Source organism: Felis catus, chromosome D2 (genome assembly GCF_018350175.1).
Source record: "Felis catus isolate Fca126 chromosome D2, F.catus_Fca126_mat1.0, whole genome shotgun sequence".
NCBI lineage: Eukaryota > Metazoa > Chordata > Mammalia > Carnivora > Felidae > Felis > Felis catus.
This window is the reverse complement of record NC_058378.1, coordinates 12,057,178-12,071,118: the sequence shown is the minus strand read 5'-3', so window position 1 is coordinate 12,071,118 and position 13,941 is coordinate 12,057,178. Positions and strand designations below refer to the sequence as shown.

Sequence of the window (13,941 nt, the reverse complement as noted above, 5' to 3'; positions counted from 1 at the left end):
AAGGCCAGGATGGATCCAGTCTTGATTACCGCAAATATAATCAAGTTGTGCTTCCTCACCTCATTGCATACGAAACAGTCTCTGGATCGCCCCCACCCCCCCTTTCCAGGACTGTTTCTGCTCATCTAGACAGAGTGCTTAGCCCTTTAATAGTCTTCAGACATCAAGAACCTGAGTGTGGAACGCTATTCAATTTTCTTCCGAGCCTGTCTTCCGCTGAGTGGGGAGACCTGTCCATTAGTAACTCGGGGTTCCGGTGAAGCCAAAAGGGCATCCGAGTTTCTATAACCATGAAGTCATACCAGAGTGTTCTCACCCACACAGTGATGTGCTGTTTCAGTTTTTCCTTCACTGTCCAGATGAGCCAGCTCTCACGGAGGAAAGGTGGGAATCCTTGTGTGTAAGGCTGTTCTCATTTAAGGTTTTGTTGACTTTGTAGGTGATGTCAGTCCTTCTTTTCCATCTGTGTTTTAGAGTTTGCTTACAGATTTTTGTTTCTGTGTATCCTGCTGAGCTGTGAAGAGGTTTTGCCCCTGGGGCACAGCCAAACTGAGGGAGATCTTAATAGCAATTGCAAGAGCTTAACAATCCATCATATAAGAAATTTCCTCCCTCTTAATGTAGCCACAAGGACTTACTACGAGCCATTGACCCGTCTGTCAAGTAGGCTGTCTACCTTCAAGGTGACTTCTGTTACCATTAAGGGAATTAATAACCAAAACAGGTATACTTTAATAAGTCCCACGAGTTGCCAGCTCTGTAGCGATTTCTCAGGATGTACCAAGTGCAAGTGGAGCATAAAAAGCAGTGATATTAAGGGGCAAGTAAAGGTTGAAGATTTTTTTTCTTTGTAAGAAAATGATTATCTCTTCTTGTTATTAAACGATGCAGTCTGCACCCAAGTCCCTGTGTGATACCTTGTTGAACAGGTGGAAAGCATCTTCTCTCTGATCTCGCTAAGCTCTCTAATCCCACTTTGGGGGAGTTAATGGGTTTGTTGAAAAATAATTCTTTTAATCGGGTGCAGACTGACCTGTGATGAATAAATTATTTTTGGTAATGACATCTGGAGATGGCATGGTATCATGTGATCTTTGAGCAGTTTCCTTACCAAGTAGTACCCTAATGGAGGTCATGACCCCTTTGGGCTGGAAGGATCTCTGTTCTGAACATAGTCGTTCCTGAATGACCTTGGATTGTGAGACTGTTCTTAATACTTTTCTGTGAAAAAAGTTATCTGATCCTTCATCTAGCCTTCATCTTCCTCATTGCCATTGGAGGTCGCCTTCTTCTCTGTCTTCCTCTGGAGCAGTTTACTCCCCTTGATTCCAGAAATGAAGCAGCAATCACCGTGAAGACCCTGTGACACAGAATCTCCCCTAGAGCGGTAGATATGGATACAAGGAGCAGCCAGATGGACATGACAGTTGATTGGTCGCTTTACTTGGTAGCTTTGTATTTGCTGAGCTTCCACAGTGGGTCTTGTGTGTGTTTCACCTGTGAGGCATTCTGTGTTTCGCTCGTGGTGAACATCCTGTTGAGTAACTAGTTGGAGAGCAAGGTGGACTGCGCGTGCCATGTTGTGCTTCTGAAATAGCCGCCCTCCAGTGTCCCTCTTGCTTGAAGCGCTGATTTTCTGCAGCACGTTCATTGGGTGGGGTAGTTTTCATTTGCTGCAGCCGCCAGCACTTTGGTGAAATCCTCACTGGCCTTCCCTGTGTCCTCATTGGCCTCTGTTTGTAATCACGTTCCGTCTGGGCCCCTCCCCACCACGTAAGTGCTGCACACCGTGGGGTTTCTGTGGACACACCAGGTCCTTGTTCCAAGAGTGTTTGCAACACTGCCCTGTTTTCACTCCTCCAAGTCCACCCCGCAGGCAGGAATTGTCTGATGGCTCATAGAGCAAATGGGGTGTTCTGTGTGTCAGGTGACATGAATGTGAGCTTTAGCAGGGCTTTGTCTTTTCTCTTTCTGTTTCTTTTCTGCAGTGCTACACAGCTCTGGTTTTGTGGGTTTTGCCATCGTCGTGGCTGGACAGTATGACTTCGTATGCCTCTGCCACATTTTCTGGATCTGTCCACCAGCGGACATTTAGTTTGCTTCCGTGTCTCGGCTCCCGTGACTCATGCTGCAAACTATTCTTTTTAAATCGCCATCTTTAGTTTTTCCGATAGGTGAGGAGACCCTTGTGCCATCGTTACTGCAGTGAGCACCCCAGCCCTGCAGTTCTGGGGTTCTCCCAGGTCCTTCCTTCTCTGCTTACACATGGTCTGTCGCTTAATGTCTTTGTGTTTGTCTTCCTCCTTCCTGTTACCAACATTGTAGTCCAGGCCTTTATCCCGGGCTGTTAAAACCTCCCTCTTCTGGGCTTCTCTTAAAAATACTGCTTCGTTATTCTGCAGCTTCAGAACTTTGAATTTTGTCCTGCGCCCCCACCCCTTGCCCCCGCCCCACAGTTGCCTGTGAGGTTAAATCCAGGCTCCATCACATGGATTTCTGGTGCTCCGTGACTTGGCCTCTGTGGCCTGTATAAACACTGCTGCAGAAATTCTGGTTTTGTTCAGCATTAAACCACTCAGCCAGTATTTATTGAACTCTCGTTCTGTGCTGTGTACCTCACTGAGCCTGCAGGATCCAAGTAGTAAGAGAGATGTGCTCTGCGGTTGAGTGAGACGCACAGAAAGGCACAGCACAGGTGTAATCCAGCGCGGTGAGTGCGGGACGCCGTGAGAACGCATAGGAGGGACACTGAACCTGAAGGCGTACAGGTGGTCGGGGAAAGCCTCCCAGAGCCGAGGGTCAGGGGAGGCCTAGAAGCTAGAGAGGAGCGAGCCAGCGGGCGAGGATTTGGTGTTGGAGTGCGGTGCTGGTGGTCCCCCAGGGAGGGGCATTTGCATGTAGCGGGTGGGGGGCTGGCCCATAGGTGGGTGCTGAGTGAATGCGTGTCAGGTGAATGACTGTGAAGGCCCAGGGGCAAGGGAGATGATGGGGAGTGTGAGGAGCTGCAGTGTTTGGGTAGCTGGGCTCGCTGGGCCGCTGGGCCGGCGGGGCAGAAGACGCAGCCGATGCGGTCGGGGGGAGAAAGCCAGATTGGCGCGTGGCACAGCCCGGAGCGGAGCCGTGGCCAGAGGTCCTTGGCCTAGAAAGGGAATATATCCCTGGAAGAATAGGACACCTACAGTGAATTTTTTCACGGGGGTGGGGGGGAGGTGGGGAACGGGGAGGGGTGCTTCGTGATTTGCATTTTAGACAGGCCCCTCTGGTTCCAGTGCAGAAGGTACACTGGGGTCGGGGCGGCTGTGGGCTGCAGAGACCAGCTCACGGCTCGGACCTTGGAAGCGCGGAAGCACGGCGGGGAGAAATTAAAAAAAACTTTTTTTAAATTATTATTTCTGAGACAGAGCATGAGTGGGGGAGGGGCAGAGAGACAGGGAGACAGAGAATCTGAGGCAGGCTCCAGGCTCCGAGCTGTCAGCACAGAGCCCGACACGCGGCTTGAACTCATGAACCGGGAGATCACGACCTGAGCCGAAGTCGGTCGCTCAACCGACTGAGCCACCCAGGCGCCCGGCAGGGAGAAATTTTGAGGGCTCGGTGAGTGACCGAAAGAGAGGAAGGGATGAATGTTCACAAATGTACTTAGATTTTTGGTGTGGGCAAGTGATGCCACCACAAGGCCATGCCATTCACCTCATGGACCACGGTCATTGCACTTTTTGTCCCTTTGCTGAATCTGTCCGTTTCCTCAAAGTCTCTCTCCCCCCGGGTTTGTGGTGACGACTCATTCCTCGAAACCCTGGGTCTGGTTTGTAGCACGTAGTTGTCTGGATCATCTACTCATCCAGCCCCTGGCACGTGCTTTCTCTGCTGGCTCCCCTTCCGCCTCCTTACAATGTGGTGGGGTCCTTGAGAGCGTGGGCCATGTCTTGCACCCCTTGGGTGTGCCCGCGTCCTGGGTGCTGTGTGACTCGGCACATGACGGCCTCTCCACACGTATTTGTGGGTAGTGATGCTCCACGTGGAGGCCTTCGGAGGCCCAGCACATGTGGGAACAGCTTCTCTTTCTGCCTGGCCATACTTCGTTTGAAATTGCTCTCTTAGGAAAGGAGGAACGGAGCCTCATTTTATCCTTCCACCACAAGCTTAAATCCTAAAACACCTCTCCTTGTCTCTGTCCTTCCCTCAAACATTAATTGAGATCTTAATTCATGCTGGACACTCAACTAGGCACCAGCAATATAAAAGTAGAATAAGCCATAGTTTTCTGCTGTGAGGGCTTGTTGTACCCACTCTCTGTCCTAATTTCAACTCAGACTCATGGCAAAGGAGGGAAGAAAGTCGTCCAGACTGACGAGTGGAGGAATGGCCCCATTGAAGAACGCCTCGAATATGCCCTTGTGAAGGTGAGCTGTGGGAGCACGGGGTGAGTGAGAACAGGCTGGCTGGTGGAGCCTCGCGGTGGTTGCTGGAGGGGAGATTCCCTAGACCACTCCTGAGCAGTTTGGACACTGTCCCCCCCCCCCCCCCCCCCCCCACACGGAGCACAGTTGGCGGTGTCTAGAGGTAGTTTTGGTCGTCACAGAAGGGGGTGGGAGGTGTTCCTGGCATCCAGTGGCCGGGGATCCCATAAACCTCCTCTAGTGCACAGGACGGGCCCGTGTGACAGAGAATTATTCAGCCCAGAATGTCCGTACTGCCAAGGTCGGGAAACGCTGTTCTAGACCAAGTTGCCGTCATTTGATCCACGAGCAAGTCCTGGATCTTCTGCTGATAATTTGGACTTCAGACAACATAAGCTCTTGGCTTCGGTGTCCTCGTTTGTGGTCCGGAGAACTTCCGAGTTCTCTTTTTGGCTCTCGAATTTAGCTTTCAACCTCTTGACACTTTTTTGAGATGCACATATTTCAGGCTGTGGAATCACTGAGCCACATTCAAGGGACCTTGAACTGGGGACACCGAGGATTAGGGCCTGATCAGTGAAGTCTGGGTGAGTCAGCGGAGGCTTTGTGGGTTTGGACTTCGCCTAAGGGTCCTGCCCACTGTCATTCCTCCCCAGCCCCAGAACTTTACCTTGACAACACACACTGCTTCCATAGGAGGTCATTAGTAAGGCATACTCTGCTAAACGTTCAGGTAGGACGCAGTGTATTTTATGATGAATTTGGACTTCACTCACAGTATTCCTTCTTTCACTTCTGCATACTTTTAGAGAGTGCTTACCTTGTATCAGTAAAGCCAGCTGAGCACTTTACATAGGTTATTTCATTTAATTCTCAAAAGTAACCACATGAGGCAGGTACTGTGTGACAGTTTAGGAAACTGAGGCTTGATAAATTGCTGAGATTAGTGAGCCAGGATTTGAACCCGCGTACTCTAATTCCAAAACCTGTACTCGTAAGCATTTCTATGATTCATTCTTTATTGACTGGCCTTAGGTCAATTTTTAATGTGATTTTTATCCTAACTTTTTTTTTTTTAATAGGGTATTGAAAAACATATTATTGAGGATACTGAAGAAGCCAGGTTAAACCAGGAAAAATATCCCCGGCCTCTGAATATAATTGAAGGGCCTCTCATGAACGGCATGAAAGTTGTCGGTGACCTTTTTGGAGCTGGAAAAATGTTTCTGCCTCAGGTTGGCAAAAGATGGGGGGTGGTTTTCACAATTGAAAGAAAAAGACTTTGTCTTTTAGTAAATAGTAAGTTCGGGTAGATTTCTCAAGTTTGAAGTTTGACAAGAGCTTGTGGGCACTGAGATGTGGTCATTCTTTCTGTAAATGTTCTACGAGTGACGTCCGGGAGGTCCGTGTTCAGGGTGATGTGCAGGTTAGAGGTTAGAGGTCATCTGGAAATCCTTTACTTTGTGAGGAGGAAGTGCCACCACATCTTACTCCCAGCACCTATCTGCTCTTCCCCCAAATTAAAATAAAACCCCTGCTTCATGTAAAGTTAATAACGTCAGCATTTGATTTGACCAGCCAGTATTCATTTTGAAGGATGCATTTAGAATAGTGATAAACATTAAATTTTATGTTTCGAGAAAACCAGAACTCTTATTTTGATTTATAGGGGATACTAACCATATCAGTTAACAAAACGTCTGTGGGGCCATCAGGGTTGGGGCTGCGAGTCATACGGAACAAGGCCCTTTTTGGTTTTTCTAATTACTCTTCCTGTATTTAAATGCCCACTTTCTTTCATAACGTTCACCCTTTCCCCTACAGCTTTTTTTGTTGTATGATTAACATACAATGAAGTGCATGTTTGTGGAGGAGACAATGAAAGGTGTTCACACGTATGCACCAGCCAAACTACCACCACACACGAGACGAGGAACGATTTGTGGTCCTGTCTTATCGCCTCCAGCCTGTGACAGTTCCTCAGTCTTTGTTTTTCATGACATTGACTTACTTTTAACTTTGCATTTTTAAGGTGACATTAGACAGACACACTGCAAACATACCTTGAAAAATGGCTTGTATATCCCTCCCCCAGCTTCTTCCCCAAAGGTAAACATTTTTCCTTGACCTGAGTGCAGTTAACAGCGGTGTAATGCTGTTAAATAAAGACCTTGCTCAGATTTAACCAGATTTTTTTTTTTTAATGTTTGTTTATTTTTGAGAGAGAGAGAGGAGGCAGAGCATGAGCTGGGGAGGCGCAGACAAAGAGAGGGAGACACAGAATCCAGAGCAGGCTCCAGGCTCCAGGCTCTGAGCTGTCAGCACAGAGCCCGACACGGGGCTCTAGCCCACCAACCTCAAGATCGTGACCTGAGCTGAAGTCGGATGCTTAACTGGCTGAACCACCCAGCTGCCCCAGATTTCACCAGTTTTCCCACTACTGTTTTCTTTTTATTCCAGGATCCCACACTGCTCTTATCCTGGTCTCTCTGACAGCTCCTCAGTCTTTCCTTATGACCTTGATTTTTGAAGAGTGCAGCACAGTTTTTATATAGCTGCCACTCAGTTTGGGTTTGTCTGATGTTTGCTCATTTTTGGCAAGCATAAGGGTGATGCTGTGCCCTTCTCAGTGGATCCTATGAGGAGGCCAAGAATGTTGCTGTGTCTCATTACTGGTTATATTAACCTTGATCATTTGGCTAATGGTGTCTGCTGGGTTTCTGCTCTGAGAATTCACTTGGAGACGGTGCATCGTACTCCCACCCATGAATATTAGCATACGTTGATGGATTCTGTAAAAGGCCCCGTTCTTGCTTCAGCATAAGCCTTAATTATAAGTGAATTGTAGTGCTGGGGAGCAAGACAGGAAGGCTAAGAAGGGGCTCTGGTGAGTGGAAAAGGGCACACAGAACTTGGAGAAGTGATGGGCGGCCTTCTAGGCTGAGAAACAATAGTGTGCAGAGAGGTTCAGAGGACAGGAATCGCAGCACGGGGGTCCTAGCCTTGTTTTCCTTCTGTGCCTCATTCATTGTCTTTCTCCACGAGGAACTCATTCCTCATCCTGTCTGCTGTCAAAAGTGGACTCTGGCGTGGCTGACCTGAGGCCAAAGCTTGCGTTCTTCATTTATGCTAAATTAAGAGGCTACGAGGGTCCAGTAGCAACCATTCGGGGGGTTTGGTAAAAGATGCCGGACTCTGTGTATTTTTCCTAGGTTATAAAGTCAGCTCGAGTCATGAAGAAGGCCGTTGGCCACCTTATTCCTTTCATGGAAAAAGAAAGAGAAGAAAATAAAACGCATGCTGGCATAGAAGAAGAGGAGGCAAGTCATTTGTCCAGGCCGGTGGGCCCTGGGAGGAATTGGCCTCAGAGACGGTTACTGGGTTGGGGTAGGGACCACGGGGCTTGGCTGTGCCTGTCACTGATTGATAAAATAGAGCGGTGATCTCTTTTACCAGATATCAGAATACCCTGGGATTTTCCTCTGAATGTGGCTCTCTGAATTTTTAATATGAGCGTAGTTTTCCAAACCGAGCCGGTGATTTCAAAATAAAACCACTCTGTTTATCTGTTGACCGTTCACAAGTCTTCTACTGTGTGTCAGGTGCTGTGCTAGACACCGTAGCTGTAGAGATCGGTCCCTCCCCTTGAGGTAACTGAGTCAGGTTTGGCTTTGGAAAACCTCTTCACTGATTTTTCTCTGTATTCTGGTAATGTCCTTGGCACTGCTTCCGGATCCAATTTAAATCTTGTTGGCTGTGCCGCCAGAGTCAGTCATGAAGCTTTGACCTTGTTCAGCTCCCCGAGAAGCTCAGCCAGCTTTGGCCCGTGGGATTCTGAATCCTTAAATTGGTGTGAGCTTGTGAATGGCTCCGACAGACCTCCCACTTGCCTTGTGTGCCTTTTCCTTTTCTTTTTAAAAATTAACTAATTAATTGAGGGAGGGGTTGCTGGCAGGGCTTAGGACAATGGTATTGAAGAAACAAAAGATAATTAAATGCCGTTGAGATGGTGGTTCAGATTCTGATGAGGCTTCTCCCTCTGTTCCCCGCCTCTCCCTTTTCTGCTCACAATAAATATTTCTCAGACAGTGTTTTTGCAGTTTAAGATCTGTCGTTCAGCTATGGGACCGTGTTGGATTCGAACTTAAACTGTTCTTCGAGGTGATGGAACCCATGCTCGAAGTTCCCTGAGCTCCCCTGCTAGGCAGGCTGCCTTGGAACCGCTCGGGGGCACAGCTTTGTACTTGCAGAGCATGTGATGTGGGTTCTGGGTCAGTCTCTGGGGTTGTCTTTGTTGTATTAGAGTGCTTTCTGTGGCAACACTTGTCTGCTTCTAGAGATTTAAGTTGGTCTGTGCTAAGTGACCACAGCAGTGCTCAGCTGCTTGGTTTGCTCCCCAGGACCCCTACCAGGGCACCATCGTGTTGGCCACTGTGAAAGGGGACGTGCACGACATAGGCAAGAACATAGTTGGCGTTGTCCTTGGCTGCAATAATTTCAGGTGAGTCAAGACCCACCTCTCTCATCCCCTTTCTTATTCAAAAATTAAAGCATTTGCAGCAATGATTCTGTATTGGTTGGGAGGGGTAGGGTCCAGCCGTGGATGTTGGAGGTTATTTTTAATTTCTGTTTCCTGACTGTGTTTTCGCACTTCCACGTTGAACACACCTTTTCAAATGAAATAAATAAGTTTGTCACCTGTTAATCTGGTTGAAAAGGACAAAAGGAACAGTAAAAACTATTCAAGCCAGATCAGAACAACCAAGAGGCTTCTTGAGAATTGACCTTGGGCCGGAGGCTCTAATTACTAGAACACTGGGCTCCTGCCTGCAGCCCGTGGCCCAGAGCGGGTTCTCTTTTTCTCCTCAGTAAACGATGGCAGTCTTAGAGCGGAGATCTTAGAGCTGAGACTTTGGCTAAATGGGGTTTTATAAGAAGGCTTTGACTGTACAATTCTCTCCTTCCTCTGCTTAGAACAGGACTGTGCATGCCTCTTGGAAATGATGAAGCTAGATTTTGGAATGTATAGAAGTAAAATCTCTTGCTGATGTGTCTCTTTATAGTGGATAAATATTCAGCACTAAGTTATTTCCATGTGAGAGCTGATGACCTATAGTAAGTGTATGTTTTGCTCAGATTTCAACATATTCTTTATGATCCAAAGCCTAATACAACTAATGCCTTCTCTGGTCCATGTCCAACCACAGTCCCTGTGAGTCATGGACTTCCTTCCAACGTACTCTCCTCTCTGAAGAAGAGAGCCAGGCCTGTGGCGCAGCCGTGGCGCCTCACGGGTCTCTCCGGCTGTCCCGTGACAGTTACCCTTCCAGTCCCTCCCTCCTTTCAACTTGGTTAACCATCTCTGTATTCGAGGCCAATGTAATGCAACCAAGAAGCCCTCAGGGAGGCTGGAGTCAAGGAACGAGAACGGTGTCAGGATGGCACTTTTGCCCCTTTCTTCACAGACATTTCTGTTTTCTGCCCACTCGCTGTCAGAACACTTAGTACTCTCTCCCAGTCTTGCAAATGAGGAATTTTGGGATGTATTTATTCTTTTTTAAAAGGTAAATACATTGGAGGTTGTTGTCATGAGATTTCAACTATAGAGTAAGTATTAGGATAAGGGGTTTCCTTCCTGAAATCTACAAGATATCTCTGCTCTGGTCTCACCTTTTCAAACCTGATGTCGTTGGTTTCTGCTTGCATTCATCATAATTAGTCAGCATTGAATTCAGCTTACAAATGTTTATAGATCATCTGCTATAGACCGCACATTGCACTAGAGACACCAAAATGATTTAGTTGACTTCTCTCAAGAAACTCAAGAAATTTACTATTTATGAGGCTAAATAGCCAGGTACCTATACAGTTGTGATCGTGGTCCAGAAACTGTTGAAAAAAAGCAGCTTGTAGGTAAACTTCTTAAAGCAATTCTTGAGATATTATTGTCATGAGTTTATAATTTTTTATTTTCAGAAAATGGATAAGTAGCCAAAAGAATCACACTAGGAATGTTTTTTTCCTCCAGTTAAAGACGTTTTAAGAGGCCGGGGAGAACTGTGGCATTTCTCCAGGGTGCTGCTCCAGCTGAATGTCAGCATCTGTGAAACCTGCTTATTAAACCCGAGGCTTTCCTCCAGCACATCCAGTTCCTCTGTCCTGTGCGTTGAAGGGGTGCTTGTCTTTGCTCATAAGTCTAACTGGAGAAACATCTGCTAGTGAAACTGTAATTATTCCTTTTATAAAAACATGAGTGAACGTACAAACCTTTTCTATCACGACAGACGCCCTCTTGGGTCTTGTGTCTCTTAACACGTGGCCCCCTGATCAGTTTAATTTTATGGTGTTAGCTAGTAGGCAAGTGCCCCCTCCCTCCTCCCCCCCCCCCCCCCCCCCATCTACCTTATGTAGTTAAATGTATACTTTTGCTGAGCCTCCAGGTTCTAGGCTGGATCTGGAGTGAACCACGCAGCTAGTGAGTGAGTCTAGCAAACCATCCAGAACCAAATCTTAAGGCAGCTTTCTAGTTCCAGGCTCTTTGTCATCGATGCAGAAAATCTCATAAGGTGGTAAGGATTTTTTTCTTTTTGAAGGAAAAAGAAGTCAAGAGGACTAAAGATGATAGTTCTGTCCAGACAGAGAACATTTTTATGGGGATGATGCATTAGATTCTGTGATCTAGTAGAACATGTAAATTTGAGAATTTGAATAGACCTAAGGGATAGATCCACCAAGAGGCCACTAATACCTAATATTCGGTTACCACTTCACAAATGAGCTAGTGCTTTTACATCACTGATTTTTCTGTTTTCTGTCTTCTTTTCCTGATGGTTTTCTTTTCCTTTCTTTTCTTTCTTCCTTCCTTCCTTCTTATGGTTTTGATCCTGTTCTGCCTGCTTCAATTATTGTCTTTCTCATTTTACAGATGAGGAAACTGAGGTTTAGAGAAGTTCAGGAGTTTCTTCATGGTCACACAGCCAGCAAGTGGCAAGCCATGTACTCAGGGCTTCTGATTCCAAAAGGGAGGACTCTGCTCTCTCAGTTTATCTTCCACTATTGATTATAAAGTTAAACAACTTTAACTGTAATGTTTAATGTTAACATTCTAGTTAAATTCCTCTTAAGTAATATAAAGTATTTAAAAATGTTTTTTGATCAGATAGTACCTGAAAATGGATTTTAAATATGCTCCTTAATAATTTTTATATAAAAAGAAAATGTGGGAGCACCTGGGTGGCTCATTCAGTTGAGTGTCTGACTCTTGATTTCGGCTCAGGTCATGATTTCACGATTTGTGGGTTCAAGCCCTGCATCAGGCTCTGCGCTGACAGCATGGAGCCTGCTTGGGAGTCTGTCTCTCCCTCTCTCTTTGCCCCTCCCTGCTTGTGCTCCCTCTTTCAAAATAAACAAACATTTTAAAAAAATGCACACTGGTAAAGCACAGGTAAATGCACACTGTAAACACAGTTAATGCACATTGTTTGTGTAAGAAAAAGTAGGATATGCCAGCAGAAAATTTAAAATTAGATATCCTATATTTGGGTGCCTGGATCGCTCAGTCGGTTAAGTGTCCAACTTCGGCTCAGGTCATGATCTCATGGTTCCTGACTTTGAGCCTCACATTGGGCTCTGTGCTAGCTGTGTTAGCACAGGTCAGAGCCTGGAGCCTGCTTTGGATTCTGTGTGTCCCCCCTCCCCCCAGCCTGCCCGTCCCCTGCTTGTGCACTGTCTCACTCCATCTCTCAAAAATAAATAAATGTTAAAAAAAATTAAACACAAAATAAAATTAGATATCCTATATCTAGTACTTTAAAAATATGGATCTGGTGAATCAGATAATAATAACAGAGGCCTGTTTATATTTAACCAGTTGTTGCTAATCTGTCTAGTATGAGTAAAAATTAAGCAATACACAGATGGCTATAAATGAAATACTTTCAAACTGAATAATATTAGAGTGTTCAGTTGAGTGAGAAAAATGACCAAGTCAAGGGCAGACTAGTCCAGTCCTATGCTCCACACATGCTCACTAGATAATTATTCAGAGATTTTCAAGCTGATATGTATATATAGGTGTGTGGGGGGTGTTACACAGTTTTCCTGGTTTATTGAGATGTAATTGACCTAAAACATTGTATAAGTTTAAGGTGTACAACGTATTGGTTTGGTACACTTACATACTGCAGTGTGATTACTGCCATAGTGTTAGCCAACAGCACTTTCACTTCATATAGTTACCGTTTCTTTTTTTATGGTGACAGCATTTCATCCACATCCTGGCCAACACTTGTTACCACGCGGCTTTCTGATAACAGCCATTCTAACACTTTTGAGGTGATATCATTTTGGGTTTGATTGGCATTTCCCCGATGATGAGTGATGCTGAGCGTCTTCTGATCTACGCTGTTGGCCCTTCAGATGTCTTCTTTGGAAAAATAGCTATTCGGTTCCTCTTCCCAGCTTGTTATATTTGAAAGGGAGACTTTCCAGAATTTGTCTCATTCATTGTTTTAAAAAAGGAGAAATGGAAACAGACACTGTCAGCACCGCGTAAGCACAGTTTGGAGACTTTGGCTGGGGACTGCAGAGTGGTTGAGTGCTTCCATCTAGTGGTAGCGTGTGTGAATTGCAGGATCAGAGACAAATGTCATCTTCAGTTCTCTTCAAGAGACAGCAAATGTGAAGCATTTGATGATGGATGCAAGTGCATGGCTTTGATTTTCCTTTTTAATTTCTGTAGAGAGTAAAAGGGACTTCTTATCTATTATAATAGTGTATGTATTCTCATCTAGTATCGGATGCCTTTGCTAAAGCATCGAGTGCAGCTTACATTTTTTTTTTTCTGAATTAAAAGCCCAAAGTAAATGCTTGTGTTTAAAGCTCTCTTATAAACACTTTAGAAAGAGGATTCCTAAAATCAGCATTTTCCCATAACATTAATTTTTTATTCTCTGTAGTCTCTCCTGTGGCATAATATAAGAATGTGGATTAGAAGAGGCCTGTGGGCACACGGCTCCAATTGAAGAAACCAGGGGAAACCAGGGGGAATGGAGATGTATGTGGGGGAAACAGGAAGTTGCAGTAAAGCAGAGGGACAGTGGAAAGGGATGGTGGGAAGAATGGCAGCAGCCATAGAAGGCCTCCCCTCCCCCCCCCCCCCCAACGCGTCAGGTCATTTCCTTCAGCTGAAGTTCCCCAGGGCCAGCTGGTTCATCATTCTGGACCTTTAGTGCCAGTCTCTGTGTAGACTACCCTCTTTTTTCCTTCACTGAGCTAATACCTACTTACTTTTTTCAAGATTCAGCCCAGGTATCCCCCCTCCTTGGATGCTTCTAATGGTCATCAGTTTAGGTGACAACACTCCACGAATGTCACACCGTATGCATATTCCGAACCTGCCAATACTTTCTCAGCCCAGATGTGTGGGGAACATCCCTTTTCCCTTGAGGGTGGGGCTGGGGGCGGCCTCTGTCTGGGCTTGCTTGTCCCTGATGGTGAGCAACCACCTCTATGCATCTCAGGGCTGTAAGTATTACTCTCT

The 13,941-nt window shown here is 46.0% G+C and overlaps 1 protein-coding gene across 4 annotated transcripts in view; it reads left to right on the top strand.

Moving 5' to 3' along the window:
- MTR (5-methyltetrahydrofolate-homocysteine methyltransferase) overlaps positions 1-13,941 on the top strand; it is a 131,620-nt gene that overhangs the window by 60,577 nt on the left and 57,102 nt on the right. For all 4 annotated transcript variants that reach the window (XM_045039904.1, XM_045039903.1, XM_045039902.1 and 1 more), the window contains 4 exons: positions 4,314-4,403; positions 5,483-5,635; positions 7,613-7,720; positions 8,801-8,901. In XM_045039904.1, coding sequence (XP_044895839.1) covers positions 4,314-4,403; positions 5,483-5,635; positions 7,613-7,720; positions 8,801-8,901 — 452 coding nt within the window. The remainder of the gene's footprint in view (positions 1-4,313; positions 4,404-5,482; positions 5,636-7,612; positions 7,721-8,800; positions 8,902-13,941) is intronic.